General features: G+C 37.6%; 1 protein-coding gene across 3 annotated transcripts in view; it reads right to left on the bottom strand.

Annotated features, from left to right (window-relative positions):
* Window positions 1–22,742, bottom strand: part of IDE (insulin degrading enzyme) — a 108,309-nt gene that overhangs the window by 61,270 nt on the left and 24,297 nt on the right. For all 3 annotated transcript variants that reach the window (XM_020964096.2, XM_020964097.2, XM_020964098.2), the window contains exons 2-4: window positions 22,353–22,537; window positions 21,136–21,343; window positions 17,299–17,468 (exon numbers count right to left, since the gene is read on the bottom strand). In XM_020964096.2, coding sequence (XP_020819755.1) covers window positions 17,299–17,468; window positions 21,136–21,343; window positions 22,353–22,537 — 563 coding nt within the window. The remainder of the gene's footprint in view (window positions 1–17,298; window positions 17,469–21,135; window positions 21,344–22,352; window positions 22,538–22,742) is intronic.

Genomic DNA, 22,742 nt, shown 5'->3' with positions numbered 1-22,742 from the left:
AAGAAACAAGTGAGAAGAAAAGAAATGAAGTTAATAGCTGTACACGGCTCTTCGTAGGATTTGGGTTGTGAAAGGAAGGAGAAATAAAGACTGATAGCTAAAAAGAATGATAAATATTCTGGTAAGGCTGTCTTCAGAATAGGGACTCTTGGGGCAGCTTGTATGCAGTAGCCTCACCCCAATGATGCACTCCCTAATACAACCTCTTTTCCCTTTGAATATCAACCTGAGATAAGTGTTCTTTGTAATAACTATATATGTAAGGTTTGCAGTCCTTAGCAAAGATTCCTTTCTTCTGTTTCTGGGAAACATTCCATTATTTAACTGATTTTAGAGGACCATAGAACCAGAAATTAAAGAGACCTGTGAGGTTGCCTAGTCAAATCCCTTTCATTGACAAATGAGAAAATGGACCAGAGAAGACTTGCCCAAGTTTGAAACAGACAGTAAGTGGCAAGGCTAAAATCTGAACCCAGACAACTTTTTCCAAACCCAGAATTCTTTTAACTGTACCAAGCTGAGATGCATCTCATCTTGCAAAATAAAAACCTGCTGCTCCCTTCTCTACCCTTGCCAAGTCTAAGAACCAAAGGCCTCTTCCTCAGTTTCATTTAAAATCTTCTTGAAACAAAACAAGTCAAAACAGACAAAAGGGCACGACTCTAGAGTTGAAATTCTAACATATTATAGACAGGTAGGTCTTGTTATAAACAGTTAAGCCTGCCCATTCACAATCTGGTCAACATGTTGGGAAACATCTTAATTAAAGATGTGCAGCCAAGATGACAGCCCAGTTCTCAAACATCTTACTCCAGTAAAAAAAAAAAAACCTAAAAACTAAAAATCACATCAGAACAGACCAGTTAATGATCCAGAAATCCAATAAGCAATTACAGTACTTCTTCCACCCAACAACCACACAAAAATCAACTAGAAGACAGTAGAATATAGGAAAGTGGGCCTACCAAAATAAAACCAGTCCTACTGTACTTAAACAAAATGTCAACCTTCCAGTGTGACCACAGCCTGCAAGGCCTCTGTAACCAAATGAAGCAAAAGTAAAGAGCTGCCATGACAAAACTACAGCGTGGATCTTGGAAGCCACCTGGAGCAGCAAGAAGTGTGGTATGCATACCATCATGGCAGTACTTAGATTGAAACATCCCGTGTGCCCAAGGGCTCCCAAGTCTCTAGCATTCTATGTCCTGACATGAACCAGAGTGTCCTGAAGAGGTTTCAGCGCTTTGAACCTCAAAGAACCACTGAGGAGGGGGTCTAACCCCAAGACTTAGAGATCAACATAGGAACCCAGGTGAGCTAGGCTGAAACCAAAAAGGACTAACTACCTCACCCCAAAGGGCAGCTGGAGGGAGGGGAGGGGAAAAAGGGGATAGCCCTAACAAATCTCCAATTCAGGAACTAAGGCTGGAGAAAGGAATAAACCATAAACCAAAGAAGATACAAACCACTACTGAAGACATGGGAAGACTGGCATGATCTGATGCAGAGTGAAGTAAGGAAGGAGAGTAAAGAAAACAACACACATAATGACTACAACAATACAAAAGGGAAGAAAAAGCACAAAACAATTAAAAGGAAATGATGCAAAATTACAAAGAACAAATCCAGTGCCAAAGAAGAGATATGAGAAGACATCCCCAGCTCACTCCTTTGCTTAAGTGAGAGGTCACATTGCACATATTTTCAGTCTTCTTCAATCTGTTGACTAATTTTGCTAATCTTCTCTTTTGAAAAAAAAAATCATCATATGGGATGATTCTGAAGATAGAGAGAAATACTGGGGGAAATGTTGGCAATGTAAAACAAAAGACTGAAATAAAAAAATTGTTTAAGATGAATTACTATATAGAAATATGTTTTACACAACCGCATATGTATAACCTATACCAAACTGCTTGTCTTCTCGGGAGGGGGGAGGAAAAGAAAGGAGAGACAGGATTTGGAACTCAAAATTTTTTTTAATAAGTGTTAAAATTATGTTTACACGTAATTGGGGAAAAATAAAATATTAAAATTTAAAAATATTAAAAGAATTACTGAGAGATTGAGAAGTATACTTTTTGTACACATTTAATATAGGAATTTGGCTTCCTATATGCCATATTTGTTACAAAGGTTTTTTTTTTCAACTGGAAAATGGGATAAAAAATAGATTTTTGTTTGCTGTAAATGAAAAAAAATTTTTAAAAATATTACAGATGCAGATACTAAAAAATCCAACCAAGAAGGAAAGAACAAACTATATAATAACTACAAATAGACTTAAAAGAAAAAATGGATTTTCCACAAGGATTACATGAATACAATTGTGTTTTCTGTTATTATGGACACCAGTAAAGCCTGTAGACAGATCCCTTCTCAGAATGACATTTCTAAATCCATAAAATAAGATATATAAAATTACAAAGGAAATCAATTACACATTAGAAGATAAAGTGGTAGGTAACCTTACCCAAACAACAAAATCCATGAAAATTAGAATAAATGGAAATCAATGGCTCCATAAAAAACTAGAAATACTAGAAATAAAAAAATTTTAAATGAAAACATAATTCTCATTTCGATACTTATCAGACATCAAAATGTTTATCAGAAACAACTGACTTGAAAAATAAGTTAAAAAGAAGTAATCTTAAGACTCAAAGGACTCCCAGAAAACCATGATTTTTTTAAAAAAAAAAAGGCTAGACACTACGCTTAATAAATCATAAATGGAAACAACACAGGATCTATTAGAACCAGAGTGCAAAGTGAAAATAGAGGAGATACAGGTGGGGAGATGACAATTATTTTCCTCCCCCAAAAAGAAGAGGACAAATGAAACATTTAAAATAGTACACAAAAGTACAAAAGAAAGTTCAAAAAGTGGCACAAAAAGAGACAGTTTTGAAAGTAATGTGTTGAAATTATTATATACTTTAAAAAGCAAATGGCGGGCAGAGCCAAGATGGCGGAGTGAAAGCAGTGACTTGCTTGAGCTCTCCCCCAAACCCCTCCAAATACTCATAAAAAATGGCTCTAAACAAATTCTGAAGCAGCAGAACCCACAAAAAGACAGAGTGAAACAAATTTGCAGCCCAAGACAACCTGGATGATTGATCAGAAAGGTATATCGCCCCAGGCTTGGAGCACAGCGCAGCAGCAAACCTGGAGGAGGCCTCAGAGGACTGAATCGCAGGCAGCTGTGGAGGTTTCCAGACTCCTCAATCCACCAATGCCAAAGACAACTTAGAAGGTCAGTGGGAAAAGTCTGTTTGTGTCAGTGCTGAGAAAGGAAGGCAGTGTCTCAGCTCCATTCCCCAAGAGCCTGGCGGGGGGGGGGGAGCTGCTTCCCGAGCTTCCAGCCCACAGACTGAGGGGGAATCAAGTGGCTGATCACAGGGGGATTGCAGGGATCTCTCTGCTGGTGCTGAGGCAGGAATCTCTTGCTTTGCCCGTGCTTGGATCTGGGTCACAGTTCTGGGCGGTGGTGCTGGGGTGAGGAGGAGCGCTGGCATGGTAGAGCTTATAGTGGCTGTGGAGAGGAACCCCTCCTCACAGTTACAGGACAGAAAGGAGTACTTGTGGTCACAGGCCAGGAAAGGAGTAAACACCTCGCCCCTTATCATACCACCTTGGAAGAACTGAAAATTTACAGGTCCCTACAAGTATCTCTGAAAACAGCTATACAAACCCCTGAAGCTTGGGACAGTACATTCTCCACATTGGAAGCAGACTCTTACCTTAACAAAGAGTTTAAAACTCAAGTAATTGGCTGGGATCATGAGCAAGCAGTGCAAAAAGAGTCAGACTATTATCTTACTTTGGTGAAAAAGAAGATCAAAATATACAACCAGAAGAAGACAACAAAGTCAAAGCTCCTACATCCAAAGCCTCCAAGAAAAATATGAATCAGTCCCAGGCCTTGGAAGAGCTCAAAAGGGTTTGAGAAGCAAGTAAGGGAAGTAGAGGAAAAACTGGGAAGAGAAATGAGAGTGATGCAAGAAAATCATGAAAAACAAGTCAACAGCTTGCTAAAGGAGACCCAAAAAAATACTGAAGAAAATAACACCTTAAAAAATAGCCTAACCCAAATGGCAAAAGAGGTCCAAAAAGCCAATGAGGAGAATGCCCTAAAAAGAAAAATTGGCCAAATGGAAAAGGAAGTCCAAAAGCTTACTAAAGAAAATACTTCCTTAAAAATTAGAATAGAGCAATTGGAAGATAGTGACTTTATGAGAAATCAAACACAGTGAACAAATCCAAAAGAATGAAAAATTAGAAAACAATGTGAAATATCTCATTGGAAAAACAACTGACCTGGAAAATAGATCCAGGAGAGAGAATTTAAAAATTATTGGACTATCTGAAAGCCATGATCAAAAAAAGAGCCTAGACATCATCTTTCAAGAAATTATCAAGGAAAACTGCCCTGATATTTAGAACCAGAGGGCAAAATAGAAATTGAAAGAATCCACAGATCTCCTCCTGAAAGAGATCCCCAAAGGAAAACTCCTAGGAATATTGTAGCCAAATTCCAGAGTTCCCAGGTCAAGGAGAAAATATTACAAGCTGCCAGAAGGAAACATTCAAGTACTGTGGAAACACAATCAGGATAACACAAGATTTAGCAGCTTCTACATTAAAGGACCGCAGGGCATGGAATATAATATTCCGGAGGGCAAAGGAGATAGGATTACAACCAAGAATCACCTACCCAGCAAAACTGAGTATAATCCTTCAGGGGAAAAAATGGTCATTCAGTGAAATAGAGGACTTTCAAGCATTCTGATGAAAAGACCAGAGCTGAATAGAAAATTTGACTTTCAAATACAGGACTCAAGTGGAACATGAAGAGGTAAACAGGAAAGAGAAATCATAAGAGACTTATTAAGATTGAACTGTTTACATTCCTGCATGGAAAGATGATATTTATAACTCATGAGACCTTTGTCAGTATTAGGGTAGTTGGAGGAAAAAAATTATATGTATGTATATAGATAGATAGATAGAGGGCACAGGGTGAGTTGAAGATTAAGGGGTCATATCTGGAGAATAAAATTAAGGGATGAGAGAGGATTATACTCGGAGAAGAAGAAAGGGAGAGGTAGACTGGGGTAAATTATCTCACAAAAAAAAACAGAAAAGAAAAGTCTCTTACAGTGGAGGGGAAACAGGGGAAGGTGAGAGGGAATGAGGAATCTTATTCTCATAGGATTTGGCTTAAGGGAATAACATACACATTCAATTGGGTATGGAAATCTGTCTTACCCTACAGGAAAATAGGGGGAGAAGGGGACAAGAGAGCAGGGGGATGATAGAGAGAGGGCAGATTGGGAAAGGGGTAATCAGAAAATACTTCTGAGGAGGGACAGGGTCAAAAGAAAGAATAGAATAAATGGGAGGGCAGGATAGGATTAAGGGAAATAGAGTTATTTTCACAACATGTCTACTATGGAGTGTTTTGCATAACTGCACATGTACAACCTATACTGAGTTGCTTGCCTTTTCAATGAGGGTCGGTGGGGAGGGAGGAAGAGAGAAAATTTGAAACCTAAAGTTTTAAAAACATATGTTTAAAAAAATGTTTTCACACGCTACTGGGAAATAAAAAATACAGGAAATGGGGTACAGAAGTCTATCCTGCCCTACAGGAAAATAGAAGGGGAAGGGGATAAGAGAAGGGGAGAGAGACAGAAGAGGACAGACTAGGGGAAGGGGTATTCAGAATGCATGCCATCTTGGGGTGGGGGGAGGGGGGAGATGGGGTGAAATTTATATTAAAAAAAAAAAGCAAATGGCGTCAGTAAACAAGAGTTCATTCAGTATTTACTGTGTGACAGGCAGTAAACTAACCAGAGGATACAAAGAAAGACAAAAATAAGGTCCCTCCACTCTAGAAGCAAACATTCTAATGGACTGGTATCTTATACAATGGGTATTAGAAACTAAATGACTCCCCTATACTAATTCCAGTGGTTCCTCATTTTCTAGGATGAAATAAAAACTCTTCAACACGATTTTTAAAGCCTCTCACAAAATGGCCTCAACCCATCTTTCCAGCCTCACTGTATATCCCTCTTATTCCCACACTTAGAAGCCATCGAGCTGACCTTTCTGCCAACATTCCCATGTAGCACCAGCTGTCCCACGTCAGGCCACTGCACAATCTGTTCCCTAGAACAAGAATGCATTTTCCTCTAAACTCTGTCTCTTAGAAACCCTTTCTTCTTTCAGTGGGCCGTACACACACCGCTTTAGACCTTCACGAAGCCTCTCTTGGTCTTCTCAACTGCTAGTGCCCCCCTTTCTAATGTGTACTTTGTAGAGATTTATTCTTTCTATATTTATAAATGCACCTGTTATTTCCACTGATTGTATATGAGCTCTTTGAGATCAGGGAATATTTCATTCTTTGTATTTGACTCCACAATGCATGGCACAGAGCCCGGCACATAGCAGGCGCTTAATAAATGCTTCTGATTGGTTGATTTGCAGAGCTTTAGTGTTGGGATTTAATATCGATATGTAACATGATACCAAGCCATCAAGTGGCAGGGCAATATCCTTATTATGTAGAGAGAGCCAAATTCTAGAAAATTTATTTTTCTCTTCTGGGCAGAGGCAAGGCCGAATTAAGGATTAATAAAAATTACACTTATATTAGTAATGATGATCATGATCACGAAGAAGAAAGAGGAGAAGGAAAAGGAGGAGGAGGAATAGTCACTGTGGTTGAGAAAGGTGGCTTCTGTGCCAAGAAGACCTGGGTTAAGGCCTCTATTTGACTACTGATTAAAACTGATCTAAGTGACAGAAATAAGCACACTTCAATGGCCTAGGGTCTTCCCTGCTTTAAGCACCACTGAAAACCTACTGGCTGTACTTGGAAAAAAATTTGTCAGAGGTTCACTTGATAGTCAATGTGATAAAAGTTTGGTTTCCTAATAAAGAATAAAGACTATGTTTCAAAATCTCATTAGTTCAATACCAAATTATATAATACAAGTAATATCATCAAAAGGATATATCACATATTAATTCTAAAATGTAAATAAACTTAATTACTTTTTTTTAAAAAAGCAAATGGGATGGAAGAGAGATTCAGTTTTATGTACAATCATCTTTTTGCATCCTGCTTTGAAAAAATACTTTTTTTTAAGTTCAGAATTTTTAAAATGTTTTTGAAAAATAGAAACATCTTTATTTTAGGTTTAAATCAATAAACAGGCCAATAGGAAGGGGAGCCACAACAGCAGAGGAAGATGAAGCATCAGAATTTAGCTCGCTCCCCCTGTCCCCTCAACAAAGACTAGAGAATGGACCACACTGAATTCTGATTAGAAAAACCAAGAAGTCACAGTGAAAAAGAGTTATAAAACCTTACTGAAAAAAAAAACTCAACTGTGTGGCACTTTCACAAAAACTAAGTATTAGAACAAAAAAAACCCAAAAATGCAGAATAGCAGAAATATTAAATGCATGTTTCAATGAGCATAATGCAATAAAAATTACATTCAATAAAGGGCCTTTGAAGCAAAGACTAAAAATTAATTGTGGAGACAGCTAAGTGGTCAAAAGATATGAACAGGAAGTTTTCAGATGAAGAAACTAAAGTTATCTATAATCACATGAAAAAGTGCTCTAAATCACTATTGATTAGAGAAATGCAAATCAAAACAACTTTGAGGTACCACATCACACTTACCAGATTGGCTATCGTGACAAAACAGGAAAATGATAAATGTTGGAGAAGATGTGGGAAAATTGGAACACTAATGCATTGTTGGTGAAGTTGTGAACTGATCCAACCATTCTGGAGAGCAATTTGGAACTATGCCCAAAGGGCAATAAAAATGTGTATACCCTTTGACCCAGCAATACCACTTCTAGGGCTGTATCCAAAAGAGATCACAAAAATAGGAGAAAAAAAACCCCACATGTACAAAAATATTTATAGCAGCTCTTTCTGTGGTGGCCAAGAATTGGAAATTGAGGGGATGCCCATCAACTGGGGAATGGCTGAATAAGTTGTGGTATATGAATGTAATGGAATACTATTGTACTATAAGAAATAATGAGCAGGCAGACTTCAGAAAAACCTGGAAGGACTTACATGATCTGATGCTGAGTGAAGTGAACAGAACCAGGAGAACATTGTACACGTTAACAGCTACACTGTGTGATGATTAACTTTGACAGACTCAATTATTCTCAGCAATGCAAGGATCTAAGACAACTTCAAAAGTCTCATGATGGAAAATGCTATCCTCATCCAGAGAAAGAACTATGGAGTCCAAATGAAGTTAGAAGCATGCTATTTGCTCTTCCTTTTTGTTTTGTTTTGTTTCTTCTTTCTCATGTTTCTTCCCATTCTTTCTAATTCTTCTTTACAACACGACTAATGTGAAAATATGTTTAATAAGAATGTATATGTAGGGCCTATATCAGATTGTACGCCATCTTAAGGAGGGGGTAGGGGAGGGAGGTAGAGAAAATTTATATCAAAAGCTTATGGAAGTAAATGTTGAAAACTAAAAATAAGTAAATTTTAAAAAATATGTAATGAATGGAATGGCTTCAGAAAAACCTGAAAATATTTGTATGAACTGGCTGGTACAAAACGAAATAAACAAAACCAGAAAAACTATACAATATCAGCAATACTGTAAAGATAATACTCTGGAGCACTGGTTCTCAGGAGGATCTGAGTTGAAATCTGGCCTCAGACACGTAACACTCACTAGCTGTGTGACTCTGGGCAAGTCACTTAACCCCAATTACCTCACCCCCCAAAAAAAAAGATAATACTCTGAAATACTTAATAACTCTGATCAACACAATAGCTAATCAGCAATTCCAAAGGACTCACGATGAAACATGCTTTCTACCTCCATATAAAGAACAGAAGGCCTCAGAGTGCAAACCGAAACTTTTTTTCCCTCTTCTTTTTTCTTTCTTTCTTTTAGACATGGCTAACATGGGAATTTGTTTTGCACAACTATACATATATGTAATGGGTTTTGGTTTTCTAAATAGAAGAAGTAGAGAGGAGAAAGAAAATTTGAAATAGAAAATAAAACTGAATTTAAAAAAACAAAAGATCACAAAAGTTAGTAAAAGATATTCTGGTTGAGCTCAAATTTATCATGTTGTCAGAATTTTATTCTGTCCTATGGTTTCAGTACTGCCTCATTCCCCTTCCTCCTTAATGTGTTTATCTTGATGCTGCTCCTAAATGTCTCATCATTCAATATTAACATAGCACATTCAAGATCATTCCCCATTCACCAAAGAATTATCAAATACCTGTGTGGAAAACACTGTGTCAGATGCTGGTTAATTCTGTTAAAACTTTTTTCTTCCTGTTTTTCTTATGAAGGATGGTTTGCTGGATAGGAGAGGGAATCAGTTAGTCAATAAACATTTATTAAGGGCCTGCTGTGTGCCTGGCACTGTGCTAAGCACTGGGATACAAAAATGAGCAAGGAAGAATATATTCAGATGTGAAGGTGAGATAAAAACAAACAAAAATGAATCCAAATCATTTTTTTTAAAGAAAATAATGCTCTCCCCAAAATCTTTAACCTCACTTTTTCTGCTCCATGTACCTTTGACAAACACCTCTACCTCCTGTATAGATTGGAAGCTTCTCAAAGCTAGTGACCATCACTTTTGCTAGGGGTAATGGAAACTTACCAAATGTTTTAATAAGTAATCATTATGATGCCTCCATTAACAATGGTATCTAATTATGATATTCCCAAATTCCTAAAAAATGGGAGGATTCTGCCATAAAAGACTAATTTAATTCATTTTGGAGGCAAATAATAGTTTCTTTCCAAAAAAAAAGATCTTAGCTAAGCAAAGAAATTTGGGAACTCTGACAGAAACTGCAAGGTAGAAAGTTTATTGCTTTACTGATATATTTTCCATAATTGTTTCCCATCATACTACATAGAAAAAGTTATTTACTATTACTAGTTGGGGCAGGGGCAGGGGAGGAATTGTAATTAACTTAAAATGTCAAAGGGCTTTCTCAACCTATCTGGGCTCATTTTTACTATGGTAGGAATAAGTAAGCAATAGCTCCTCCATACTTTTCCCAGGTCAGACCACGTCAGGAGTCTTATGTGTTTACTTCTGGACACCACATTTTAGGAAGGACGCTGACAATCTATGAAGTGACCAGAGGAGGGCAACATGGATGGTGAAGGGTCTTTGAGGTCATAGTGGGAACTCAGGATGTTTAGCCTGGAAGAACCTGGGGGGCAACATAATAACTGTCTTCAGCTATGGGAAGGGCTATCAGGCAGACAGCCCAAAAACCTTAAGTGGCTTCCCTGAGTAAAGTATAAATTCCCTTACGGCTTTCAAGACTCTACAGTTTGGTATGGCCTTACCTTTCAACTTCGCCTTAATTAATACTACTTCCCTCTACACTCCAGTGAAACAACTTAGCCACAGTTTCCTCCCTATATATATAATATGGCCATGCCATTCCTGCTCACTCCTGCCATCATTAGTATAAACTACAAACTCCACTGTTTGGCATTTAAAGCCTTTTATAACCTGGCTCCTTCCTAGCTTTCTAGTCTTCTTACACCTTCTTCCTTCCTCCATGTATGAGACTAATGTAAAAGTAAGTAAACTAACAAGCAGGTTTAGTTGGCTGTATTGTTGTCCAACGTCAGGTTATTAGTAAATACTGAAATAAAAAATAAAAAATAGCTTCCTTCTATCCTCTATGAAAACAAAACAAAAAAAAAAACTCACCAAGACAACAACTAGATATTTTAAAATCTGTATATGTTTCCCCACCATATTAAGGGATAATTTTATACTGGATAATCCCCCCAAAATTATGAAATCAATTATGTAACAGGTTTTGAGGCAAAGATCCATTAATATCAATATATAACTGTTCCCATTGGCATATAGTCTTTTGCATCATTTCTTTCAATGTTCCAAACTTTTTAACAATTAAATACTGATTTTTGGCCTAATTATACCCTAGTTTTTAGACTTTTCTCCCTACTCTACTTCCCAACATAAACTCTTTGCTACAGCTGAAACCAATCTATAGTTAACAATCCATCAAATAATTTCTTTTCCTTCTACAATAGCCTTTTCTCATGCTAGGCTCCTTGAATGGAATGCCTTCCCCTCTGCTAGGCCTAAAAAAATTGTACCCATTCTTGAAGGCCAAGTTCAAGTGCTGACTTCTCTGTGAAGTTAACCAGTCTTCTCAGGGACCTCAGCCATCCAGAAATGATTTAGCCCTGTGAGCTCCTATAGCATTTCCTGTCCATACAACTATCTGATACTTACCATTTGTTGTCCAATATTTCTAGTTAATATTCTCCAGACCTATGTCTTATTTTCCCAGTTAAATTAATAGCTTCTTAAAGGTAAGGGTTATGTCTTATATTCAGAATCTGAATGTGAAAGCTAGAAACTCTGAAATCATATAATTCAACTCCCTGTTTACATGTCTACCATGGTACCTTGTACATAATAAGTTTCTAAGTAGTTGTTGATTGATATAGAGAATGCAGGCTTACCTACATCTTACCCAAATATCTGGCAACTACCTGTCTCAGAGATAAGCTATGAAGAAAAATACCACGCAACTACCGCATGAGATAGATAAGATACACACACATAAACATATGACTAACAAGGATTGAGCAAGAAGCAGGTACTAAGATCCTGTTGTCCTAGCAGGGAGGTCTGAGTCATACCTCTGCTGCTTGCTTCTGAACTTGCTCTTTGCTCATTGCACAACGTAGGGCCCACAACCAGTCCTTGTGCCACCTCTGGCCCCATGGATCCAGGGTAGAGGAGAGGACCAGGGTCTCAGTCCTAGCTTCCTGCTCAATCTGACACCTGCAGGAAAATAACCAGAACAGGAATACCAAGCCAAAGGGGAGCCTGCAGTTTTATCAGTCTGACCCAGTAGAGCTTTCCAGCTGGCTAACAGGGGCTGAGTCCAATAGCAGTCTACTGTTGCTCAGACACAAACCCAGCTCAGGAACTTGCAGAGTTCAGAGAAGGGGGGCAGGGGGACAGGGATCAGACTTTGTCTTAGATCCGACAACTTTGGGAGCAATGAAAGCTTACAGGTCCCCAGCCCGTGCTATCCCTGAGGGCCTGGAAAAATACAACACTCAATACTCCAAGAAAACAGTAGCAGGAGCAGCCCAGACCTTCCCTCCAGAAATGTGAAGAACCTGGCCCTAACGTCAAGTCTGAAGTCAGGAAGTAATCTGGGAAAACGGGTAAACAAAAAAGAATTACATCATAAAAAATTATTATGGTGAGAGGGGTGCTCAAGACACAAACCCAAAAGAAGAGAATGACTCCAAAGCACCTACAGGCAAAGCCTCAAAGAAAACCACAGCTTGGGCACAAATTCAACTAGAATTCCTGGAAAAGATGAAGCAGCAGTTTTAAAAGAGTTTAAAGATGTTTTTTATAAATGAAAAGAGAGAAGTAGAGGAACAAATTGGAACAGTAATCTGTCTCAGAAGAAAGAACTGGAAAAGGAATTAAAAGCTTGGCAAAGAGATACAAAACTTTGCCCAAGAAACAAACTCCTTGAAAACTGGAATGAACCAAAATGAAGACAAAAAAGAGCTAAGACATCATATTTCAAGAAATCATAAAAGAAAGCTGTCCAAACCTCTTAGAAGAAGGCAAAGTAAAACAGAAAGAATCCCACAGGTCACCTCTTAAAAGAAACACCAAAAATGAAAACTCCTACATTTATTATAGCTGAAATCTACAGCTTCTGGGTCAAAGAAAACTGCTTTACATAGCAAAAAAGAGAGAATTCGAGATTACCAAGGAGCCACAGCCAGGATATCACACATGATTTAGCAGCCACCATCATGAAGAAGTGTTGAGCTTAGCATACAACATTCCAGAAGGCAAAGGAAGTGGGCATACAACCAAGAATAACAACTAGGAAAACTCTAATCCTACCGGGGAAAAAACTGACTGAATGAAACAGCTGATTTCTGAGCATCCCTGAGGAAAAGACCAGAGCTGTGTAGAAACTTCAGAATGCAAACATAGGCGTTCAGAGAAACATAGAAAAGGAAACATGAATGAGCAATGATAAAGGACTAAACACATATAAACTGCTTACAATCGACTATGAGGAGATAATGCGTGTGTACCCTGTGAGCCCTGTCATAATCAGAGTCCACAGGAGTGAAATTAGACAAGGCCGAAGAGTGGTTCCATTATACCTTCACAACCTTAAGAAAAGAGTAGAAAAAGAGGAGAAAAGGAATACACTGGGGAAGAAATAAAAGGAAGGTTAGGTAGAATTATCTCACATAACCAGGGTTCACAAGTAGAATTCTATACAAACAAGAAAAAAAGGGACAGGCGAGTGGCTGACACTTGAACCTCATTTTTATCTAAAATTGTCAAAAAATTCACACACACACACAGTTGGGGAGAAAAACACATTTCATTCAACAAGGAAATAGGAAAGAAAGAGTAGAAAAGGAAATTTGGAGGATAAATTAAGAGTGGGATTATTTCTAAACAACAAATGTACAAAAATATTTATACTTTTTTTTGACGTGGCACAGAATGGGAATCTGAGGGGACGCCTATCAACTAAGAATGGCTGAACAAGCTGTGACATACAAATGTTACCAGATACTGTTGTGCTACAAGAAATGATAAAGTGGAAGACTTACATGAATTAATGCAGAGTGAAAAGACTAGAACCAGGAAAACAATTTATACAATGACAACAGTACCGTATACACAAACAACTTTAGGAACTCTGATGTGCATGATGATCAACCATGATTCCAGAGGACTAATGATGAAATATGTATTAACCTCCTAATAGACATGAAAGGAGAATGCAGAACGAGACATGAACATATGCATGTATATATATATGGGTATAAAAACACATACATATGTGTACATATAATTTTATTTTGGAATGGCCCTAGAGAAATTTGTTTTGTTTAATGATACATATTTATAACAGATGTTTTCTTTTTCTTTCATTCTCAAATGTGGGGAGGGGGAGAAGGCAGATTTTTGTTGATTGAAAAATATAAAAATTTAATTAGTCGAAATCAAAAACACAAATTCCAAAAGACTCATCACAGGAGAAAAAAAAAGAAGATGCCAGCCACACTGTACTATTCTCTACCCTCAAACACTTCACGTAGTTCCTCACCTCCAAGCTTTTGCATAAAATATTTCCTATGCCTAGAATGCCCTTCATTTGCCTTCTTGGTCAACTGGATTTATATATATCCTCTAAAAGATAACTAAAACATTACTTCCCTCATGTACCATTCACTCTGTCTTAAACTTCATGCAATGTTTTGTTTTGTAACTAATGCACTTATTTAATACTTTCTATTAAGTGCCCTTTTTTATTTTTTATTCTCTTACCAGACAATAAGCTTCATTAGGCAGACACAATATCTTACCAAAATTTCTCCCAGTGTCTAGCAGTATTCAAGTAATATATATTTAATGTTTACTGATGCTACACAGAAAGGCAAAATACAACTAAGTAAAAACATCAATGAAAAGCAAAAGATCAAAACAAACTAATCATCTACTAATGGGATTATGATTTTAAAAAAAAAGACAAAAATAAGCATTCTGACACTCAGAAAATCACTCCATTTCCATTCTAGCCACAAGCCCTGGCTAATGTCACTTTGAGGCAAGGACCTCTATTTACAATGGCAGTGACAGCCCCTGTGTGATGGTGGGATCTTAGGTTCTCCACGGTGGCTGTAGGGACATTGGAGCTGTACATCAAAGATTTAAATTCCCCTTTACAATTCAGTATTCTGAATCAGGGTTTAGAGAACTCACTCAGCAGGTGCACAGTGACACCAAACTGAAGTCACAATTTTAACATGCTTAATTTCACACAAGTCTATAAAAATAACTAAGGACCAACTTTCTACCAAAATCACATGCCACAAGATGGGAATATGCTGGGAACAGATGCCACAATGTGACTATGGAAGTATCAGATCTGAGAACACTGAAACATGTGGAAAAACAGGAAGTAAAAGCAGAGAAAGACCACTCGGGTTATGAAATTAGTACTTGTGTTTTCCATCACTGCAAATATAGCTTAGCTTCAAATATGTGGCTTCTCTTTTTAAAGAAATACAACTCTCTAAATGAATTTTCCAGCTTAATTTTTACTACACATGTGGCTTTTTCAGCTCTCACTGAGACAATTAAAGAGAGATATTTCAAGTCGACCAAGAGGCATTTCTATACTGTCTCCTTTTCATTAAAAAAGCTTATTAACGATGCCTTTCATCTTCACATCAGTCATTTCAAATCTTTTCCCTCCAATGAATCCTCCCTAGTGACAAAGATAAGGCGAAAATATCTGTTGCAGTGACTTTATCTGACAACATATACAATATTCTGTACTAGTAAACACCTGACTTTCTGCTAAGAGAGAGGAGGGTGTTTCATCCTCTGCTCTCTGGAACCTCCATTGGGTGTTTATAGATCTCAGTTTTTTCCACCACTTCCAAATTTATGGGTATCCATTTTGTTTCCATTTCTTTGCTAGGACAAAAAAGTGCTGCTGTGAGTATTCTGGCACATACTGGAGCTGACTTCTTCGGGGTATATGCCCAGCATGACAGAAGGTTGGAGTCAAAAGAACAGTTTAATAACTTTCCTTGAATAACCCTAAACAGAAATTCAAAACATAAGGATCATCCAAAGCATCACTGGACATTTTTTCCACAGCCTCTCCAATGACAACTCTCCCCAACTTGTTAACTTGTATGGTATGAGATTAAACCTTATAATTGTTTCAATTTGCATATCTCTTACTATTATTAATTTGAACATCTACTTTGCTTTCTAATGTCTTTTTCTGTCTGCAATCCAGTTGGATACTTTTCAACCCAAAATACTCTTCATCAGCTCCCACTCTCTAGGGTCCTTCCCAATTTTAATGTTATCTGATTCTAAGCTAGCTCTGTGTGTGTGTGTGCGTGCGTGTGCGCGCGCGCGCACACACACTCCCTCGCGCAAAGGAGAGAGGTGGGGGCAACACCTGCAGTTTAGAGTTTAGTTTAGATTGGATGGTTCTTTACATTGTTTGTTAGTCCTTCCAAACAGGAAGAAAGGAAAGGGAAGGTTGACAACTTTCTAGGTCTTTCAAGCCAAATCTTTACAATATAATTTCATTATTTTGTTTGAAGTTATGACTTCCCAGATAATCAGATGTGTAAATTCTGAAGTAAAAAAACATATTCTGCAGTTACAAACAGAAATCTGGGCATTATTCAGTATTTTGCATTCCACAACCAACTTCTTTCTACTATTAGCAGTGTGGCAACATGGAAAGAGCATCAGACTGAACCAGGAGCCCAAGGTTTGAATCTCAGCTTTTAAATCTACTAACCCCAAACTATGTGGCCACAAACAAGCCACTTAATCTCTCCCAGTCTCAGTCTATTCATACATAAAAATGGGGAAGAAACACAGTATTATCACCTCATAGGATTGTTGTGTAGAAAGTACTTTGTAAACCTTAAAGGGGTAAAATGAAATGTGTGAGTGCCGTGGAGTTTACTGGTACAGTAGTTTAAACTTCTCAGAAATAAAACACGTAAGAGAAGGTATCTACTTACATTTTTTCAGCAAGATGTTTTATAGAAATACCAACACAAATAGAAAGAAGACTTCCCCCTCCCCCTCACAAAAAAAAAGAAGCCAATTAGTAGAGAAAAACTATATAAAAAGGCCTTGCATCTTCTGGTTTACTAGAAGTAGCTTTAAGGTTCAAATATCCCATACCACTAAGGTTCAAATACATGAGTAGGTGGTAATTTTTTAAACTGCTAGATCAATATCCCTATAAAAGTACTGTTGCATAGTGAAAACTTTAGCAACCTAAAATGTTTATATCACATTAAGAGATCTGAAATACCAACCACTGAAACACAGTAGATTGCTGAGTGGTCCTACTCGAATATACAACAAAAGCCTAGTTTTGACATGTGAAAATATACCACAAATTGTTACCTGAATATCACACTGAAATGGTGAACATTAACATTAAGTTAAAAACAAAGGGAAGAGAGAATGGCCTGGGGGTTCACAGTTGCCATAACATCTTCTACCCTAATTTTAAAAACAAAAGAACCCTCAGTCTGTAATGAACCAAACTGAGCTACTTAAGTATATACACACATACACACACACACACACACACACACACACACACACACACACACACACACACAGAGGACAAACCTGTTCCAAATTTACTAAAGGGATGGTTGGGGTTTCCAGTAGCTTTCTCCAACTGAAACAGTCTCCAGGCATCATTCATTACGTTCTTCTCATGTTCTGAATCAACTGCATTCACCTCTCTTTCTTTGCAGCTTTCATCAAACAAAGGACATAAGAAAAACTGGGCAAATCTAAAACAATAAAAAATGATATAATTAATTATTTGAAAGTGAGCTCTTTTAAAACAATGCTATCTTTGATGGTCTTATTGGACAGAGAATATAAAAACAATTGTGACAGAGCAGATGAAAAAGTATCATGATGTAGGAAAAATGGTATCTTGGATATATTTCATGTCAGAGCCATATCACAGATGCTTACTGCTTAGAAAAAGAACAAACTTTACATGAAAATGTTAAGATAGGCTTAAGGTAATAAGAACTTGTAATTTAATGAGACTGTAAAAGGAGCCTGTGTGTGTGTGTGTGTGTGTGTGTGTGTGCGCGCGCGCGCGCACGCATTCTCTTTGGAATTACTTACCAAAACAAAATACAACCAGAAGCTCATGGTCCTTTGGTCCACACCTCTATATTTCACTAAGTTTTGTACATTTTATCAGTTAGTCAATAAGCACCTACAATGAGCTTAGTGCCAGGGCAGGGGTGGGGAACCTCTGGCCTCGAGACCACATGTGGCCTTCTGGGTCCTTGGGTGCGGCAGCTCTTGACTAAGTCAAGTTTTACAGAACAAATCCTTTTATTAAGGGAATTTTTTTCTGCAAAGTTTGGATTCAGTCAAAGGGCCACACTTGAGGACCTATAGGGCCACATGTGGTCTCGAGGCCACCCTGTGCCAGGGATACAAAGAATAGCAAAAAACAGTCCCTCCCCTCAAGGAACTTACAGTCTTATGAGGGAGACAACATGAAAACAGCTATGTAGAAACAAGTTTTTGCAGGATAAACTGGAGATCATCTCAGAGGGAAGGCACTAGCATTAAAGGAAAGGCTTTTTACAGAAGGTGGGACTTTAACTGAGACTTGCAGAAAGCCCAGGAAACCAAGAGGCAGAGATGAGGAGGGAGACAGTTCCAGGGATGAAGGCCAGGGAAAATGCTTGGCCAGAGTCCAGAGTACATGGCAATGAAGAACAGAGAGAAAGCTAGTATCAACGGACTATAGAGCACATGAGGGTAAAGTGTAAGAAGACTGAAAAGGTAGGAGGGAGCCAGGTTATGAAAGGCTTTAGACCCATGCAGACCATTTTATATTTGATCCTGGGGTAATAGGGAGCCACAGGAATTCACAGGATAGGGGACTGACACTGTCAGACCAATCTGACAGCTGAGAGGAAGATGGAATGGAGTTGGGAGGCACCTGAGGCAGGAAGATTAATCAGAAAGATCAGGCGTGATGAGGTCATGAGGGATTTGCACCAGGGTGGTGGCAGTGTCAGAAGAAAGAAGGGGCACAGAAGAGTGACGTTAAGAAGATGAGAAACAACAAGATTTGGGAAGTGTTTGGCTCTGAGTGTGGGTGGAAGCAAGAGAGTGAGAAGTTGAGGAGGACACAGGCTGCTAGCCTGGGTGACGAGGAGGATGGAAGTGTCCTTGACAGTAATAGGGAAGTTAGGAAGAAGGGACAGTTTTGGGGAAAGATAATGAGTTCAATTTTGGACACGCTGAGTTTAAGATGTCTACTAGACATCGAACTCAAGATGTCTAATAAGCAGTTAGAGATGCGAGCCTTTCCTTTAATGCTCTGAGATGATCTCCAGTTTATCCTGCAAAGTCAGGAAAGAGGTTAGAGTTGGACAAATAAATCTAAAAGTCATCTGCATTTACTACCAGAAGCATAAATTAATAGTAACCCACTTAAAAAGCTCTATTAAAAAGACTCCAGAAATTCAAATAAAAAGAACACATTTCTATGAGAAGAAATGATATAGGAAAAAGAAAAGATAAATAACTTGATCAACTAACAATTACAGTACTTGAAGAAAAGTAAAAATAAACAAATATTGAATGATTCAGTAACATGACATGACATCCTAAAATAAGTACGTTAACTCTTCTCATGATTACATTTTGAACTGCTACCAAGTAGAAATAATTGTCTAATTATAACTTTCTTGAGTCTTGTTTCAACTTAAGCTGTCTATATCACAGTAACCCAAAGTCATTCATCCTATTTTATAATAGCAAAATTTAAAATTCTGATAAATTTTTTAAAAATCAGAACATCTGACTCTAATATTAGCTAAGCCCTACTACAAGGCTCAAGAGGGAAGGAAGTAAGCATTTATTGAGCAACTACTACGTGCCAGGCACTGCATTAGGTGCTTTACAATTATCTCATCTGATCTTCACAGATGTGTGGTAGATGCTATCATTACCACCATTTTACAGTTAAGGAAACTGAGGCACAGAGAGGTTAGGTGATTTGCCCAGGATCATATAGCTAGTAAGTTAGTCTGAGGCTGGTTTTAAACTCAGATCTTCCTGAATTCAAGCCCAGAGTTCTGTGTCAACTAGCTGCCTCTGAACAAGGGTGGACCTAAGACTAGAAGACAGAAATGGACCATCGACTAAGACTGACAGCTAGTGGACCTAGATTCTTAAGACTATCAACAGAGCAACCACAGCTTTCAGTATATCAAAAAGAAACCCAATTACATCACTGACTATTTTATGTAAACAAAGATACTTTAGAAAATGTCATACAATTGTATGATTGGAAGAGGTGAGAGGGAACTTAAGGGTTACCTAAGTCCAACTCTTATTTTACAGATGCTGAGCTGAGACAGAGACCAAGAAAGTCATTTGCCCCAGCAGGAATATGATGAGTATCACAGGCAGGATGAAGACCTAAGCATTGCAGTCTAGTGCCCTTTCCACTTTAAATTAAAAACACCCACGTATCTGTTGATGAAGGAAGCCATAAAGACAACCTAGATGTGAAATGCACCTGGCTGCAATATACTGGAGATTCATGTCTGGCTATGTATAGGTGTATATATATATAGCCTTTAGTCCATACTGAGCTTGGATTCAGGAAGACTTGAGGTCAAAATCTGGTCTGAAAGTCAACTATGCCCCTCTCTCCCTGACTACCTACCCCATTTTGTGTGTGTGTGTGTGTGTGTGTGTGTGTGTGTGTGTGTGTGTGTGTACACCTGTGTGCACGCATTCAAATATACACGCATGTTCAAACTGTAGTCTTTTCTTTTAAAGTATGATTTTCTTATTGAAAATATATTTCTCTTTAAAGTTTCAGCAAGGTAAGAGTTATGTCCATTTGTATGACACTTTATTCCATGGAAATTCAGAACATTTTTTTAGAAAAACAGAATTAAACAGAGGCTCCAATAAATTCTCAATATTAAAATGAGTTGAGAAATATATACCTAATGCTACCTTTCTCAAGATATGAACAACTGATGCTGCATGCTTGAGGGAAACAAGAGAATGGTAGATTTGTGGTTTGGCAGTCTAAAATGTATCTATTTTGAAATAAAATTACAAGTAAGTGGAAAAAACACCAGAAGCAAAACTATTATATTTCTTTAGACCACTAATGCTTATTTATAGAAATATGATTTGATGCTGGTATAAATTTTATAATGGAGCATTCTGCAGGCCTGAAGGCTATGTCAATGGTTACACCATTTCTCTTCCTCTAATACAAAATAAATGTTATTGTTAGCTTAAAAATGAACAACTATAAAAACTGAACATAAAGTAGTACTGCTTATTATCTTGAGCCAAAATGTATAAATATGAAGGTAGTAAAAGTAATAGCCATCGCTAATGTAACAGAAATACATAAAGTAGATCAATACTTAACAAATTCATGTTTACCTGTCCAGGGCCCCTTCTAGATGTTTATGGGATACATCAAAGTAGTAGTTGGTGTGTTCTCCACTTGTGAAAGCATTTGAACTCCCTGCATGCTCACTGAGGAATTGGCTGTATTCATTTTCTTTTGGATATTTCTTCGTTCCCAAGAAGAGCATATGTTCACAAAAATGGCTCAAGCCAGCAATATTTGGGGGATCTGATAATGATCCTGGAGAAGAAACCACATAAACTTAAGTACACAAACAAGCTTACAAGATCAAATACATTACAAGTGTAATAACAATAACTGAATCACAGAATTGAAAGTTATCTCAGACTCCATCTGATATAACTATAAGATGAAACCTACAACTCCTTCATATAGTCCATCTCATTCTGGAACAGCTTTTATTACTGGGAAGTTTTCCCTTAAATCAAACTCAGATCTGATTCTCTCTCTGCAAGGTCTACCTATGATTTCTGTTTCTGCCCTCTGCAGCCAAACAGAATAAGCCTAGAGCCCTCTTCCACGTGATAACCTACCAAATATATGAAGTCCTTTCCACTCCCACCCCAAGTCTTCTCTTCTCCATATTCAGTATCATCCGTTCTTTCAAATGATTTTATTTGGCACAATCTTCATCAGATCTCTCACCATCCTGACTGTCCTCTTCTGAACATGCTCAATTTTCTTTGTCTTTCTTAAATCAATAATGTTTGTTTCTACCTTCAGCTTTTTTTTTTGGCTGCCAAATCATACTGCTGACTCCCCTAGATCTTATGAGTCATTTAAATCTGAAAACCAGATATCCAAAACTATTAAAAATAACTAAGTTCACTACTAAGAATTCTAAGTAAATTCCAACTATACAATCCTACAATGTGGAGTACTTGCTCAAGACCTCACAGGTAGTAATGGATCTGGGATTCAAACCCAGTTCACTTAACTTCAGATTCAGTGCTTTATTACAGCATGCTCAATACATTCTATGAAAACAAAATATTAACAATAAGATTTCCTTAAACAGCAAGAGTTTTATGGGTACTTTTAATTGTTTGATTTACAAAAATTCAATTCACATACAACTTTTTTAGAAACACACATACTGCGTACTATAACTTGTTTATACAGACATACCTGGCTGCATTGAAATTGAGTCTTTTTTATTATTTCAACAGAAATGCAAAGTCCTAATAAATTCCAGGGCAAAGTTAAAGAAATAGAAACATAAAAATACCTATGTGTACATCAAGAGCTGCTGATGACTTATCGGTGGTAGGATCACTGATGAGGAGTGCCTTGATGCCATTTACCAATTCTAATCCTCGGTATTCTCGTTTATCCTCTGGAGATTTGATAATGTTATTGACTATTCTCTTAACAGATGGGTTATCCATTTTGCCGCAAGTCCCTCTCTGAAAGCTAAAACATCACAAGTTTAAATGTCTCGATTTTTTTTATAAGACACACAGAAAACTGAACATACAAGATAGCAAAAGATTACAGGTTAATTCTAGGAGGTTTGCCTAAAACCTACCTAACAAAATATAGACATTTCTTACCTCCCAAAGACTTGCATAAATGACTTCTAAAACCATTTGGAGTATAGACTATATTCAAAGGTCAG

Source organism: Phascolarctos cinereus, unplaced genomic scaffold (assembly GCF_003287225.1).
Source record: "Phascolarctos cinereus isolate Bilbo 61053 unplaced genomic scaffold, phaCin_HiC Scaffold_3;HRSCAF=262, whole genome shotgun sequence".
NCBI lineage: Eukaryota > Metazoa > Chordata > Mammalia > Diprotodontia > Phascolarctidae > Phascolarctos > Phascolarctos cinereus.
Note: the sequence above shows the minus strand (reverse complement) of the source record. Positions and strands in the feature narration are given on the sequence as shown.